This window comes from Muntiacus reevesi, chromosome 9 (assembly GCF_963930625.1).
Source record: "Muntiacus reevesi chromosome 9, mMunRee1.1, whole genome shotgun sequence".
NCBI classification, from domain to species: Eukaryota; Metazoa; Chordata; class Mammalia; order Artiodactyla; family Cervidae; genus Muntiacus; species Muntiacus reevesi.
Genome location: NC_089257.1, coordinates 18,372,583 through 18,389,890, shown reverse-complemented (window position 1 = coordinate 18,389,890; position 17,308 = coordinate 18,372,583). Strand labels below are relative to the sequence as shown.

Sequence of the window (17,308 nt, the reverse complement as noted above, 5' to 3'; positions counted from 1 at the left end):
TTTCCCAGCTTTCTAGCTTCTCTTGGGAAAACTTTGAAACGAGGGTGACACAGACCTGAACTGCTGCTGGGCAGTGAGTGATCAGAGGTGAATAACAGCGGAACGTGCTCGGTAGTTGGGCCTGCTCTCTCCAGATCACCGCAGTCCCCACTGGCCCCTGTTGTCTGACCCACTGCACTGTTCTTTGTCACCCACATGGCCCTTTCAGGCATTTGAGTTTATGGTTCCCCCGCTGCTCCGTTCCCCCGCTGCTCAGGCTGAGTATTCAGCCTACTCAGACTGAATCATTGCTTGCTTGGAGGACTTGAAGAATTAGACTTAAATCTATCTCTTCCATCCCTATGATTGTCTGAAATCAAATCACTTGGAGTATAAGACCCTTTGCCAGCTTTTGAAAAGCCAATTTTTTTTCCTCATGATACAACTATGTATTCATTGTTTATCACCTTAGCCATAATGCTATGTCCTGCCCATGGAATAGATAATAGTAATAAATGTTTGGATGGACGGACAGATGAAAACACACACAAAAAATATTTGTTTACTTTTTTAAAAAACATGGATTTTCCTCTGGCATGTCACATAGTACCAGTAGGGGGAGCCCTCTATTAATTTGGAAATCCATCAGGAGAATTTGTTCAGCACTCTGAAGTGAAGTGAAGTCGCTCAGTTGTGTCCGACGCTTTGCAACCCCATGAACTGTAGCCCACCACGCTTCTCCATCCGTGGGATTTTCCAGGCAAGAGTACTGGAGTGGGTTGCCATTTCCTTCTCCAGGAGATCTTCCCAACCCAGGGATCAAACCCACATCTCCCGTATTGTAGGCAGACACTTTACCATCTGAGCCACCAGGGAAGTCTGTTTAGCAGTCTAGTTGTATTTAATTTAGGGGTTATGCTAAGAAGTTATCCTCCGACTCTGCCCCCAAAATTCAGGTTAACACAATAGGAAATTAATCAATTGTAGGAAGGAGAGTATGCTTCTCACCACTGCTCCTGCCCAGGGCTTTTCAGAAGAAACACATTCCAGGTTAATATCCAGAGCCTTTAGATCTGTTTGAAAGCAGTTATCATTAAGCTCTTAACAATTTCCAAGTTGAGGAGCATATTTAGCCTTAAGAGTCTCAGAGTAATGGGCTGCTTCAGGCACAAATACAAAATGATGGGTTTGCCAAAATACAAGACCACCACTCTTTCCACATCTTTAAAAAATGAGGGAGTAGTTGGAGATTCCATGGTTCTTTGTAGTTCCAAGTAAAGCTTGTTTAAAGAAGAAATGCCTTATAAATGAGTGAATGTGTAAAAATCTGTATGAGAAACTTAGGGCTTCTTTTCTCCTCCAAATCTGTCACTTTTGGAGAAGTCAGCTTATTTGGGGAAAAGATAAGTAATAGAAAAGAAACTCTCAGTATATTGGTTGGATAGTATCACCAACTCAATGGACGTGAGTTTGAGCAAATTCCGGGAGATAGTGAAGGACGGGAAGCCTGGTGACCTGCAGTCCATCAGGTCACAAAGAATCGGACATGACTTAAGGACTGAGCAACAAACTTGGAAAAACAGTGTGTGATGGTATATGTGTTCTTTTTATTTTCATTTTTGTTTAGAGTTTAAAAATTATGGCTTTAGAGTCTTCATTATTGGCATCCAGTTCTCTGTTCTGGAAAGTTCTTTTCTTTTTCTTTTGTTAAGTTATTAAAAAAAAATTTAAACCAGAATTTACTATCAAAGAAAAAGTATTGCTTTTTATAGTATGGGGTTGAATTTCACGTTCAGTTAATATGGGATGGGGGAAATGGCAAAGAAGGTTGATAACTTTGACAAGAAGGGCTGATAACTTTCACAAAGACCTAAACATTGGTAGAGGAGGGGCAAATAATACTCAGATCTCAAAGCTATCTAAAAACTCAGTCTCATTAAGCTTCTCACCTCCTGTGCGGTAAGTATTTTGTTAGCCATACATATGAGATTCTAAGAATTTATAATTAAGTTGTATTCTTGGTACCAGAGCTCAAATTATACATTTCGTCAAAGGAAATGTGTGCTGTGTCATTCTAGTATGACTTCCAGTGGAGTTACCACCTGATTTTCTCCAAAACAGGCATTGTGTAACATCGTTGTTACTTTATGTAATTCTCTGCACTATTATACTGTGGTTTTAAAATGTTATTGTTAATGATTCCAACTGAAAATTTGCTTAAGGCATTTGTATCTATTTCCTTTTCATTTGTGTGGGTTCATTTTTCAGTTGCTTGAATTCAGATCCTGTTTACTCCATGCAGGTTTCTGTAGGGTAGAGGGCAGGGCAGCAGTGGACAAAGTGGCTATCTGTGATGTCCTGACTATTTACCAGTATCCCCTGGATCATCGAAAAAGCAAGAGAGTTCCAGAAAAGCATCTATTTCTGCTTTATTGACTACGCCAAAGCCTTCGACTGTGTGGATCACAATAAATTGTGGAAAATTCTGAAAGAGATGGGAATACCAGATCACCTGACCTGCCTCTTGAGAAACCTGTATGCAGGTCAGGAAGCAACAGTTAGAACTGGACATGGAACAACAGACTGGTTCCAAATAGGAAAAGGAGTATGTCAAGGCTGTATATTGTCACCCTGCTTATTTAACTTATATGCAGAGTACATCATGAGAAACGCTGGGCTGGAGGAAGCACAAGCTGGAATCAAGATTGCTGGGAGAAATATCAATAACCTCAGATATGCAGATGACACCACCCTTATGGCAGAAAGTGAAGAGGAACTAAAAAGCCTCTTGATGAAAGTGAAAGAGGAGAGTGAAAAAGTTGACTTAAAGCTTAACATTCAGAAAACTAAGATCATGGCATCTGGTCCCATAACCTCATGGGAAATAGAGGGGGAGACAGTGGAAACCGTGTCAGACTTTATTTTTTTGGGCTCCAAAATCACTGCAGATGGTGACTGCAGCCATGAAATTAAAAGACGCTTACTTCATGGAAGGAAAGTTATCACCAACCTAGATAGCATATTAAAAAGCAGAGACATTAAAAAAAAAAAAAAAAGCAGAGACATTACTTTGCCAACAAAGGTCCGTCTGGTCAAGGCTATGGTTTTTCCCGTGGTCATGTATGGATGTAAGAGTTGGACTGTAAAGAAAGCTGAGCACCGAAAAATTGATGCTTTTGAACTGTGGTGTTGGAGGAGACTCTTGAGAGTCCCTTGAACTGCAAGGAGATCCAACCAGTCCATCCTAAAGGAGATCAGTCCTGGGTGTTCATTGGAAGGACTGATGCTGAAGCTGAAACTCCAGTACTTTGGCCACCTCATGCGAAGAGCTGACTTATTGGAAAAGACCCTGATGCTGGGAGGGATTGGGGGCAGGAGGAGAAGGGGACGACAGAGGATGAGATGGCTGGGTGGCATCACCTAGTCGATTGGGCATGAGTTTGAGTAAACTCCGGGAGCTGGTAATGGACAGGGAGGCCTGGCGTGCTGCGATTCATGGGGTCACAAAGAGTCAGACACGACTGAGCGACTGGACTGAACTGAACTGAACTGAACTATTTGTACAAGAAGCCTGGATTCCTGGAGCTTTGCCCAGATTCCAGAGCAAATTGTTACACTTTGCCTCCTATTTATATATAATGGTGATACAGGTGTCAATATTGTTTTCTTATTTTAACTAAAGTATCTTGAATTTTAATCTTTTCATCTGTTTTTTTAGTTATCTCTTTGATCATTATGCAATAATGTTTTCTTTATACTTTTATACTTTTCTCTCCAAAAAAATGATGAAACACAAGAGGTTACATGATACAAAAATAATTTGCTTGTAAAATAATATGCATGATTCATTTGTGTAGGCATTGGTTTTCATACCAAACTAGAAAAGTGGGAAACTTGGATTGGCTTTTGAGTGTAAAATAAGATTTTTTTTCTACAAATTCTTGATTACTGATGCCAGAGAAGTGAAAAAGAAAAAAATTTATCCGTGTTAATTTCTTTTAGAAATAATATTAGTTGTGGGAGCTCTTCTGATTGCAAAAGCAATGCAAGCAGTTGCCAAAAATAGAAGAAATATTTCAGAATACTAAGATGGATACATTTTAATATAACATTTAAAAGGATTTTCTAGGTCAGTCAGTACATTTTTGAGTCAGGTTATCTCAACTGAATGATCTAATAATACTGATTTTGATTTTTGTAGGAGCTACATCAGCCTCTTACTTATTTCCCAGCCAGAACATGACATAACTGTGGTAGTAAATATATAACTCTTGAAATAGAATATGTGGTGTCCCCAAGAGGAATTCTCAATTGAGCTATCATTGGTGAAGACTGTGCCAGGCTTGCATACAAAGTGATAGAGTATCTTGGTGTGAAATAGCATGTATCGACCTTTCTCCCTTTGATTTAGGCTTCTAGGACATTTTTGTGGTAAGGATTGATGAAACTGTCCCTAAAAAATATGTCTCTATAAATAGGAAGCATTTGTTTTTTTTCTGCAAGAATTTGAAGCTGCCATTGTTGTAGAGGTGCTATTATAGGACTTTTATTTACTTTTGAGGAAAGAATTAAATTTATATTGTCTGCTGTATACTTTTGGAAATAACCTTAATGTAGAAGAAAACAAGTATAGAAGTCATGTTTACTACTATTTTTGATATTTTTAACCACTGAACTTACAAGTTATGGTAACCTTATTTTAGCAGTATCTTAAGAGGAACAAAATTTTTCCTGGTACAGCAATTATCACCTGCAGATGGCCTAAAATTAGCATATTGAGTTAACTCCAGAAACAGCTTGTAAGCTGTGAGATGGAGTTCAGATAGTGAGATTTCACAGAAACACTTGGTATATGTTATAAATAACCAGCCATCAAGATACCAATTGATGCAAATAAAGTAAAATGAGACTACTAATAGCTTAATTTAAATATCCTATGTAAGACTTGACGTTAAAGAGAATTTAATTTGATGTTAACGTAGTGAAGCCTCTCTACTTACACACAGAATATTAAGAATTATTTGTATGCACATACCCCAACAAAGAATGCTTGAAATTGAATTTATTATGACGTGTATTCTGAGTAGAAAGAAAGATAATTTAAGTGTAGACGAAGGCATTAATCAGCCTTATAAAAGCCTGCGGATTTCAGGTTAACTCTTCCTGGGCTTTTCACTGTTGTTATATCTGACAGATCCAAGAAGATACTCTATTTTATGGCAAGGAGAGGTCATTTAGAAACAGAATTTAAGAGGAGAAGCCAATGACCAATTCAAAAGAATTTAACATTTTCATGCATGAATTTCCATCTTTGATGATGAATCATTTGTTCAAATGAGGATTGCAACAAGTATTTCTGGCCCTTTAACAGCCAGGCATTGAAAACACTGCGTCTTCCTTTGTGTTATTAAAACTTCTTGAGTTTTAATTCACTTGTATAAAACTATGGAGAAGGAATTAACTTCCCATTCCAGTATTCTTGCCTGGGAAATGCCAGGGACAGAGGAGCCTGATGGGCTACAGTCCACAGGATCGGACCCAACTCAGTGACTGAATAACAAGAACGGAAAGACTTGTTTCAGCGCTCATTTCAGCAGCAGAGATACTTGAATTGGAATGATACAGAGGAGATTAGCATGGCCCCTCTGCAAGGGTGACACACAGATAGTAAAGCATTCTGTATTTTTGATGTTAACTAAACTTTATTGTGGTAATCATCTTACAATATATACATATATCCTTATGGTGTGTACCTTCAGTTCAGTTCAGTCGCTCAGTCGTGTCCGACTCTTTGCGACCCCATGAACTGCAGCACGCTTGGCCTCCCTGTCCATCACTCTTGGAGCTTGCTCAAACTCATGTCCATTGAATCGATGATGCCATCCAACCAGCACATCCTCTGTCATCCCCTTCTCCTCCTGCCTTCAATCTTTACCAGCATCAGGGTCTTTTTCAAGGAGTCAGTTCTTCGCATCAGGTGGCCAAAATACTGGAGTTTCAGCTTTAGCATCAGTCCTTCCAGTGATAATTCAGGACTGATTTCCTTTAGGATTGACTGGTTTGATCTCTATGCTGTCTAAGGGACTCACAAGAGTCTTCTCCAACACCACAGTTCAAAAGCATCAATTCTTTGGCACTCAGCTTTCTTTATGGTCCAACTTTCACATCTATACCTGACCACTGGAAAAACCATAGCTTTGACTAGACGGACTTTTGTTGGCAAAGTATTGTCTGTGTCTTTTAATATGCTATCTGGGTTTGTCATAGCTTTTCTTCCAAGGAGCAAGCATCTTTTAATTTCGTGGCTGCAGTCACCATCTGCAGTGATTTTGGAGCCCCAAAAAATAAAACATGTCACTGTTTCCACTGTTTTCCCATCTATTTGCCAAGAAGTGATGGGACTGGATGCCATGATCTTCATTTTTTTGAATGTTTAGTTTTAAGCCACTTTTTTACCTCTCCTCCTTCACTTTCATGATGTGTACCTTAAACTAGTAAAAAAGTTATGTAGATTATATCTCAAATGAAACTGGGAGAAAAAGTGAATATATTTTGAAGCTATCCACAAATTAACAACCATCAGGACTGACTGAACGTTTAACATGCTGTTGATGTAATTTTGTAAATAAGATAATACCTTCCCAGGCTTTATTTTGTCTCTGATCACTTCCTGGGTAATTTTTACCATTCAGAAAGGAGACATTTCATAGATGACATACACACAGTATAAGGAAAAAATAACTCCCAAAGTGTGCATTTATATTTCCTTAATAGCCCAGCTTAAAGTGCTGTTTCTTATTGGACTGTATTTAAATGTGTACATTTATGTCTTAGGGGAAAAAAACCTGAATTGAACTTTAAAACTCTGCACAACTGGTTATTAAATATTCAAGTGATACTGAAATCCCTGATCAGAATAAAGGACTCCTTCAGCGGATCTTGTAGACTTTCCTGGTAGTCCTCCAGATTGATCACTGCCTACAAATCCCATCCCTCATCGTCTCCTTTTGTGCAGAAAAACTAGGCAGTCAGTGGCTCCCCCTGTCAACTCCACTTTACTGCTTCACACATTACAAGTTTCATTCCTCACCCCAAATGCACGTGTGCATACAGACACCCTGACCCCTGGATGAGAACATTTTTTATTATCAGTCTTCTTCTTCCTCATCTTGTTTCTGGCAATCTCAGGACATTGGGGGAACTGTTTAACAATTTCTCCTTACAGAATGCTGGGGAGCTCCTTATAATACTGAGCCTAAGCATTGTGGTCCCCTGATGAAATGTATTAAATAAAATATATGTTCAGATACTGCTAAAAATGCATATAATCTATTGTTTTGCCCGATGTCCGAATCCCCGAGCAGGAAGAGAGAAGGCTTCCAAGACAATGCAACTCGCAAAAAAGGGAAGTTTATTACTGACTCGAGCCAGGGCTCCTGCCGCACATCCAATGCAGTGGTGCAGGGTCAGAGAGCCCCGAGCCCAAGCTGTTACCCAAATTTATAGGGTATGCATAAACGGTTGGTAGCTGGCTTAAGCCGATTGGTTACATGTTTGCAAAGCAATTTTATTGGTACAAACTTTCTCGGGTTTTTTCAAACTTGGGTGTTGGCAGGCTTTTCAGCTTTCCATTTGTTTCTTACTGGGTGCATATTGATTGGCTGGCTCCAGGCGGCCTGATGCGGGTAGGGAATCTTACCATTTCAGGGGAAACCGAAACTTAGGTCCAGGCCGCCTGTCATAGTGTTAGCCCTGGCAGCCTCACATCTATCCCTAAAAGCAAAATCCCCCACATCTGTTACCATGCCTGCTGTCTGTGATGTAGTATGTTATGCAGATTGCAAGTCATACATAATGGCATGCACATTATTTTTACTTCTTTCTACACCCATTCAACAACAAGTTCTTTTAATGCATTAATTCTATAGCATACATTGTAAGTTTCGCATTCTGTTCCCTTGATTAGAATTTTTTTTCTGCCTAGGGAACTCATTTATTCTTTCAGAATGTTACTGAACCGTAATCTGGGAAGCTCTGCCTGTTTCCCCAGACATAACTAGTCTGTCTCCTAAGTGTTGGTGCCCTCCGCCCTTAACCCTACTGTCTCACTCATAACACTGTCTGGTAAGAATTATTTATATAAATACCTGTTCTCCTACTCCATCGTGAGCTCCCATCACCCAGCCCCAATCCAAGAAACTAACATGCCCTCTACTGAGTGGAAGAATGCCTGTTTTATTACTTCGTGTTGCTCCAGGCCATGCATAGAGCATTTTGAGAGCTCTTTTATTTCTTGTATTTGATAAAGTAACATCAAATGTATTTTGTGACTACAGTTCTTTAACTCATCCATATGATTATTGAGATTTGCTTTAAAAAACAGCTTTATTAAGGGGTAATTTATGCACTTTACAATTTATTCATTTTACATGTACAGTTGAATGGTTCTTGGTGAATACAGTCCTACCGTCATCATGACACTCTAATTTTAGAGCTGTTCTTTTACCCTAAAAAGCTCCCAGTTGAGGTATTTGACAGTATTGCTGGGACTGTCCAGAAACTTCTGTGTGGTGAGTTGAACTGGATGACCTCAAAATGTGTTACCGTCTTTTGCTGTCAGCTGTCAAGCACAGCAAGCCGGAGTGGGGCCTGGGTACTTAGTGGTGCTGCGTCCTGAAAGAGTACACGCTGGCAGCAAGGGACACGGTTTCCTTTCAGGGCCTGCTCTGTGCTGGCTGTCTGTGCTCGGTTCGTTATATATATCACCTTATATGAGATCGCAGTCCCTTGGACCACATGGAGATCCAACCAGTCCATCCTAAAGGAAATCAGTCCTGAATGTTCATTGGAAGGACTGATGGTGAAGCTGAAACTCTAATACTTTGGCCACCTTATGCAAAGAACTGACTCCTTGGAAAAGACCCTGATGCTGGGAAAGATTGAAGGCAGGAGGAGAAGGGGACGACAGAGGATGTGCTGGTTGGATGGCATCATCGATTCAATGGACATGAGTTTGAGCAAGCTCTGGGAGTTGGTAATGGACAGGGAAGCCTGGCATGCTGCAGTCCATGGGGTCGCAAAGAGTTGAACACGACTGAGCGACTGAACTGAACTATTTGAGGTTACGGCATTATACAAGGAAGAAGGTTAGAGATGCTTCAAGCCAAACTCTTTTCTTACAGTGTCTCCTTTTTTTTACCTGCAAGATTTGGCGACATCAGAGACTTCTGTTGAAACAATCCCCCTAGGCTTTGAAGACACCACTTTGTCTGTTTAGAAGTTGGCAGTGTGTTCTCCTGTTATAACACGGTGTCGGTTCAAATTCATGTCCTTCCTGGAAAAGTGTATGCAGCAGCTCAAAAGTTGACTTCCGAGTTGAGAGTTCTTCAGAGCAGGTTCTATGTTGGTGAAGTCTGGATGCATTTTATTTTCTTTGAGGTGTTTCTAGGGAAAAAATGCTTTCTTTGTCAGAATGCTATTTTGATTGAGACATAATATTATTCAAGATAGCTTGAGATTCCTGTGCCTGGCATGCATGCAAACTTCTCTAGAACAAAACAGCATTTGTTTCTTCACGGACTGATGGTATGCTGGAGTCCAAAGTTCATGCTCCAACTTAACTGTGCTTAACTGTGATGTGGCCTTGACTAAACCAGTGGATTAACTTTTCTGAGTTAATAATATCTTAAAACAGAGTTTAGAAGTATTAATAGTTTCTCTCAACATAGTATATATATGTTGGCAACAGTCATGAAGTCCTTTAAAAATGAGGGTGTCCATGGAATTCCGTGGTAGTCCAATGGTTAGGACTTTGTGCTTCCACAGCAGAGGGCCAAGGTTCAAGCCCTGGTCGGGGAACCAAGATCCTGCATATTGCTTGGCTCCGCCAATAAAGAATAAAATTGCTGGTGCCCCTTTTTTCATTGTTGGTTACTTAAGATGACAGATAACATCAACTTTCTTTAAGGTTGCATTTTACTCACAATTAGCTTGAGCAAGAGGAGAAATATGTGTGAAGATAGACTTAATATTTGCCTACATGTCACTTTATGGCATTCTCCTCAAGGTTTTTTGATAGGAAAAAAATTATTTGATCTGTTAGGATTAGAAAGCTTAAGTAAGTTTGGTAGGCAGGATATTTCTTGTAACATATGTCATTTACTGAGAATGTATTTTAGGAGACATGGATTTCACCATAAATCCTTACTTATTTGAAGATCTCCATGCCAGTATTACATTTCTGGCAAGACTAATTTTAGCCAGGTTCACTGAAAGTGTGTTTCCCGTGTTATCTCCAGTAATTTCCCCTGGTTCCTCTTTATGCACTCTTGCAAACGTTCAGTCAGGGCTGCTCTCGCCTCCTGCGACGGCCCGTGCTTCTGTGGAGTATGTTTCCCCAAAGGTCGCTCTTACCTTCTGCATGGCCCATACTCTGTCTGTGGAGTGTGTTTGTCTATCAAAAAAAAAAAAAGTTCATTCAGGTTTTTCCATAAGAAGGTATGGCAAAACCCAGTTGAAATTTCTGGCCAACCTGATATATAAATCCATAGAATAAACTGCTGTCTGTAGAAGTGGGGAGCAGCTCAGTGATTCCCCCCCTCGTGTGTGTGGGCAGGTTCTCTCCACTCTCGGTGGCCTGCATCCTCAGTCACCATGGATGTTTTGTTTTTCTCTTTCACAGATGACACGGCTGGTCCTGCCTCGCATGGTAGAAAGGTGAGTCATAAGCTCACACACAAACACTCAAGCTCATGATTATTTATAGGGAGAATCCTTTCTTTGAAAATTTCATTAAAGTGACTAATGAACCTCTCCTCCATGTCTTGGTGACAGAGTAATGTGCCAGGCGAGTCACACGGTGGGGCATGAGTCATCCGGTGGTGCAGGCCTTTTCCCCTCGATTCCCTTTTATTTCCCTCACCAGGGTGTTGGTGGTTCCTTTCCATCAGGATTAAAAAGCCTGCCTGAGTCACCATCACTAACTCAATTGCCTGTTCTTCTGAGGGGGTGGACAGAGTTCCTAGGATATTCCCAGGAATGCCTTCTTAAAGTGGTATGTTGTCAGAGCCCAGCTCAGTGGAGTTTCATGAAGTGAGACTCCACATCCTCTGGTTTTTCTGTTATGGGAGAAAGGATGTTTGAGGAGCTCAGGCATGTTATAAAGTGATCTTAAGGGGTCAGCCTCCCCCACCCCCACCCTTGGAGGAAAAAGGCTATGTCCTCTAGCTTCAGCTGTATTTGTATTGGGTTCCACTAGGATTTGCTAGATGTCTTCCTTTCTCTTGAGAAATGTGTTGCTAAGTCCTTATGTTAGGAATAGCAGGAAGTATAAGATGGGAATTAAATTCTGTTCCTCCCTTGGAGAAGTGTGAGTGATGGCTAAGCTTTCAAAGAAAACCTGTTGCAGACGGATGGGCTTGCTTGGTCATTTGCTAAATTTAGGGTTTCACAGTCATCCTTGCTGTGCAAAATGGCTTTGAGTTTGGGAGAGATACACAGGAATCACAGCTTTGCAAAGAGCCAGGGACCCTACTTCCATGAAGGAGTCTCTGTGACCAGCTTCAGGCAAGGATTTACAGCTTATGTTTATTGATTACATGTTCTTTGCCAGGTGTCGGACTGAGAACCCAATAAGTGTTTGCTTATATAACTTTGATAGCCTCCCACCATTGTACAGATGAGGAAACTGAAGTTCGGATTTGGTAGCTACTTTTTAGTAAGGCTCTTTGTTTGTAATTGCATTTTATGTGTGATTTTTTTGTGTGTCTTTATTGCTTTATTTTAGTAAATTTTCCCGTTAAAACCTTTAAACTACTACTGATGGTTGAGCATGCTCCTGATGGTCAGATATGGAAGTGATGGTGGTCAAACCAGACCAGAATCCTGAATGATTATAGAGAATTCGGGCAGACAGCGAAGAACTCAAGACGGATGAAATTTGGGTCATCAGCTTAATTCTATTAATTCTTGGATATCTGCAAGTGACACAGTATAAATTCAGGGTAGTATTCTACCCATTAAAAAAGAAATACTTATATTCCACAGAGGAATTTTTAACTATGTTGTTAAAAACCATATCCAAAGAGATACTGGTTATGACGAATCAGACTTGAAGAATCATGGAATTTCAGTACTTGAAACCAATCCCCCCTCATTTGACATAAAAAGTGAGATCCAAAGAACTTGAGTGCCATGAGGCTACATAGTGAATTAATACATGATACGAAGTGCTAACACATCTCTGTAGACCTAGGAGCCACCATCACAGTTGTAGCTGAAGCCTTAGATAAAGAATGCAAAGGAAAGGATCCATCCATTTCACTGAGTATAAAGTTTATCATATGGAAGATGAATTGGATCCTTGTCTTTAAGAAATCAAATTGATTTTACACCGAGGTTGTGAAATGATCTGGTGGAAAGCTATCAGGGGCTGAAGAACTAGTCAGAAATGTAAGGGGGTTTTATGAATTGGTACTTTTGGGATAGGAGAAGGAACAGGTCTGTCTGTCTGAATTAAAGGCGTTACTTGTTGTATTAGTCAAGGCAGGCTAACTGCTCTAACAGACCACGCCAGAATCTCAATGACTTAAAATTCTAAAGGTTGATCCTCCCCTCACATTAGAGTCCGGTGTGGATCAGTGGTCAGGACTCTGCTCTACACAGTCAATCCAGGAATCTCAGGGCTCCTTCCATCTGGAGTTGGGGGGGCTACTCTTCCCTTGGGCTTCCCTGGTGGCTCAGACAGTAAAGAATCTGCCTGCAATGCAGGAGACCAAGGTTTGATCCCTGGCTTGGAAAGATCCCTGGAGGAGGGCATGGCAGTTCACTCCAGTATTCTTGCCCAGAGAATCCCATGGACAGAGGAGCCTGGCAGGCTACAGTCCAGGGGGTTGCATAGAGTTGGACACAACTGAGGCCTTGCAGTTCTCTGCAGAAGTATCTGCACCCAGCCAGCAAATGAGGGAAGAGAGAGGAAGGATGATTTTACAGAGTGTTTCGTGGGTCAGGCCTGCAGGTGGTGTCCTTTACTTCTGCACTCGTTCCCTGGTCTAGAACTCAGCCACAGGCTACAGCTAACTGCAGGGGAGACCAGAAGCATTGTCAGCTGTGTGCCCAGGAGGGAAGAAAGACTCCAAGTTCACAGATCATCTCAAAGCATTCTTACTTACACATCATAAGTGATTTGATCATAGCCTGCCCTGGGAGCCATCCCCAAATGATCTATTTCCTATGGTTGGTTACCGTAGGTTTCGTATCTCCATTGAGGAAAAGCAGAGCTCTTTGTTGTGGTGGGTTTGTTTTGTTTTTTCCTTTCACTGATTCCACTTCTGATGCATGTGGCTTTCCACACTCTCTAGAACTATAGCCTAAGGCCAACTGATTATCACTAAACAAGTCAACAAGTCTCTGTAATCAAACTAAGGTATTATTATTACCATAGAAGTAGAAAGTACGTAATTATGTTATGGAGGAAACTTGCTCTTTCCACGTCCCTGGAATTATAAACATTGTGTACAGCTGGAGCCAGGAGGTGGTTGCCATAACAACCATGGAAAAGCTAAAAATAGCCTCTTTCGTACTGTATTACTTAAGGTGGAATTATGACATGTTATGGTGTTTTAGGGCAGGCAGTTCTCTTTCATGTGGGAAATGTTTGCAAACTTTCTTCAACAAAGCAATATTTGTATAATGTATTTGGATCGCTGGTTCTAATTATATACCTGACCCCCGTGATCCAGGATTCTTTTCTGACATGGAACTCTGTTTTGATATGTTTCTCAGTCTTTTTGAGAACCTCTTAGAGAACTGTCTGTACCAATATTCAGTGTTATGTTTCAGCTTCAAAAAAAAACACACAAAAACTAATGACCCTCCAAGAGCAGACTTAAGTGCTCCCTGATAAGAAGTGAAAAGATGAAGAACTGGGAGGTAGTCTTTTTTGCACAACCCTCCTCTTTCTGCCATCACTCTCTGTATCCTGTAAGCTGTCCACATTAAGACCAAACTTGTGTTCCAGTGCTGCGGAGCAATATTTAAGCCTCCGTCTCTCTCCCTCCCCACCTGCAGGGTGGAGCAATGATGAGAGTCCCAAGGAAGATGGAAATCAGAGACTATTTCATGGGAGCCCTGGCACTTCCTCCATGACAGTCCTGTTTAAGAGCTGGGCACAAGGATACTACAGCTGTCTGATAGAATAGTGGGGCACGTGTGGGAGAAAAGAGACTTGGTAATTCTTTTATCCAAGTGATCATTAAGGAGAGTTTTCTAATTGGGAATTTCACCGAACTTAGGAAATTCTAGAAAGCATAACGAAAGGAGTCTACAAATGCAAGGAACTGAATTTCATAGGGTTGTGTGTGTTTAATGTCTGGCTTGTGGGAGGGCTAGTCATTGAAGAGAATATTTTTAGATGAAAAAGTGCTTCCTCATCAGCAGTGGTGTTTTCTTCTTTGTCTTTGCATTATTTTAATTCTAGTAGATCCTCAGTAACTTACGCCACTGAGGCACCATTGTGTGGCTGTTAGCAAGCAAGCAGCATGATGAATTAAGAAGGTTGTATCACAGAAAATATTACTGGACTTGTTTATTTGGGTACTTGTCATAACAAACTGGAAATGTTCAGAAATATGAGTATCGGGAGTCTTCATTATGGAACTTCAGTGAATATTCTTAATGTACCTTCCAATCTTAGAATTGTTCCCCAAGTCCCTGGAAAATGAGAGATTAGCCAGGGTTTGGTTTTATGTTTGTTTCTGTGTGCAATTAAGCGCAGCCCATTTTGTCCTTCTGCTTGATATAACAGAGTTGTCGTGAGTCTGGCTGTGCCATGGAAACTAGTTTGACGTCACTAATTCTGCTTAGATGGGGGATTAGCACTAGATAGAGTAGTTGATTTTAGAGGCTGGTCCTTTGTGTGTCTCGATCCCAAATGTTCACCCCCATCTCTACGTAAAGAATAGATACTGTATACAGTACAGAGAGTAAGACAGCTCTGCAAAGGTGCTATTGGTGAGCCAGACAAAACTAAGTTGAATATCATTATCCTTGGAGAGAAAGAGGGACTTGTGTCAGGAGGGTTTTTGCAAGACAGACAAATACATGTGCTGCTCTGCAGCACAGTGTTTTTGTGGAAAAGGTGTTTTTTTTTTCTCTGCTGTCATTTTGCTCCAGTGATAAATGCTGTCCGCTTCGTGTTTACTTAGACCTCGTGCATTCTCTCTTTATACTTTTTAATGCATTTTTGAAGTACAAATATTGTGTTTTGAATAAAGTATCTTCCAATTCCAACTTTTCACTTAAGTCAAACTAACTCTAACCCCTGGAAATTTTTAAATTAGGGTAGAATATTTGAGAAACAAAAATCTCACTTGCCTCAAGGAGTAAACAACTCAAATCACATGCTTGCATAATTGTGGCAAACCATATTTGACTATTGGTCTGTATTAATTTTGCAAGCAGGAGCAAGGTTTTTTTGTTGTTGTTGTTTATTTATTTATTTTTTCCATTTATTTTTATTAGTTGGAGGCTAATTACTTTACAGTATTGTAGTGGTTTTTACCATACATTAACATGAATCAGCCATGGATTTACATGTGTTCCCCATCCTGAACCCCCCTCCCACCTCCCTCCCCATCCCATCCCTGTGGGTCATCCCAAGGAACAAGGCTTTTATTATCTTGCAGTGAACTTTCCTGTATTGAAATCATTGCTTTGGTGAGTGGCATTTTAGGAATCCATTTTGGTGAGGTCAAGATTTCCTTTTTAAAAATGGTTGTTTTTTTTTTTAAATATTTATTTATTTGGGTGCATTGGGTCTTAGTTGCAGCACACATGATCTTCGGTCTTCAAGGCAGCATGTGGGATCTAGTTCCCTGGCCAGGAATTGAACCCCAGGCCCCCTGCAAATGGAGCTCAGAGTCTTAGCCACTGAACCACGGGAAGTCCCTAAAAATATTTTTAATAGCATTTAAGCTTTAACTTTTAGAAGACTTTTAAATTGTATTTCACTTGTAAGAAAGGAGAGAAACAGAATGTAAGATTTTTGTTCGAGGGCACATGCCGCCCTTTTAGTCAAATTGAGTATTATCTAGCCCAGAATCCCACTGATTAAACCAGCAGTGATCGGCTACAGTGAAAAACACCATCTTCTACAACTACTTAAATGGCTTTTCTTCACTTGCTGTGATGAGTGAGGATATAGCAGTTGCTGGTTATATGAGAAAATGTTAAAATAAAACACCACCTAAACTTACATTGATGCTTGGGGCTCAGGATAGGGTGCCAAGATTTGGTCTTATTCTCAGAAAGCAGATTGTATTGCAGGAGATAGCTTCTACTTGATTGGGATCTGCTTTTAGCTTAAAGGTAACACATTCTAATAAATTATAAATATATTTCACTCTCTTTATATATAGATTTATTGAGATATATTTCACATGCCCTAAAATCCGCTCATTTAAAGTGTACAATTTGGTGGTTTCTAGTATATTTACAGAGTGTATCATCACCACAATCTAATTTCAGAACATTTTTAACATCCTAAAAACAAAGATATTTTAAACATCATAAATTAATACTGTATTAAAAGTCTCAGTAACAAAGGTGGTTTTTAAACCCTTTTAATCAAAGGAATTTCTCACAAATATAGATAAAATGAAATTACTAGATAACTAATTGCTAATTCACCTGTTTTTATCTTTGAATAATTGGGTTCTAAGTCCTGATAGACATTCTTACTCTTAAAATTTAAAAAGAAAAGCCTTTTCTGTGTGTGTGAGAGACACAGGCAAAAACTACACGAACGGTATAATTAATACGTTGACTAAATGTTTCGAACTTTCTTCAGAAAATTTGAGATTTGATTTCTAAGTCCAACCTGTTAATTGAGTCACCACTTAGGAAAGTGTATATTACTAATAAAGACTTCAGTTCAAAAAAAACAGAAGCGAAAAAACAACTCATTTTTAGTGACTCATTAAGTGGAGGGCCCAGACTTCCATTTGATGGTTGAAGTGGCATCTCGCCTAAGAGGCTGGCAGATGGACTGAGTGACCTTTGGGGATTATTTCTTTTCAGATTTATGTCTAAAATAACTTAGAAGCCATTTGGTCTTGTTTCTTTTATTATTTTGCATAAGAAGGGCCTATATAGTCCTTTTAAAAAATACAAAAAAAAAAAAAAAAAAAAAAAAGGCCTTGGGAAGTAAATTCAGGCCAAGAATAATGAGAAAGTAAGAGCTTCCCTGATAGCTCAGTTGGTAAAGAATCCTTCTGCAATTCAGGAGACCGCAGTTCTATTCCTGGGTAGGGAAAATCTCCTGGAGAAGGGA

At 40.0% G+C, this 17,308-nt stretch overlaps 1 protein-coding gene and 1 non-coding gene across 2 annotated transcripts in view; both read left to right on the top strand.

Moving 5' to 3' along the window:
* HSD17B12 (hydroxysteroid 17-beta dehydrogenase 12) overlaps positions 1-17,308 on the top strand; it is a 166,237-nt gene that overhangs the window by 129,119 nt on the left and 19,810 nt on the right. The window contains exon 7 of the mRNA XM_065944514.1: positions 10,661-10,695. Coding sequence (XP_065800586.1) covers positions 10,661-10,695 — 35 coding nt within the window. The remainder of the gene's footprint in view (positions 1-10,660; positions 10,696-17,308) is intronic.
* Positions 5,564-5,666, top strand: LOC136176112 (U6 spliceosomal RNA). Its single transcript, XR_010664492.1, has one exon. It is a non-coding gene; the product is annotated as a U6 spliceosomal RNA (small nuclear RNA).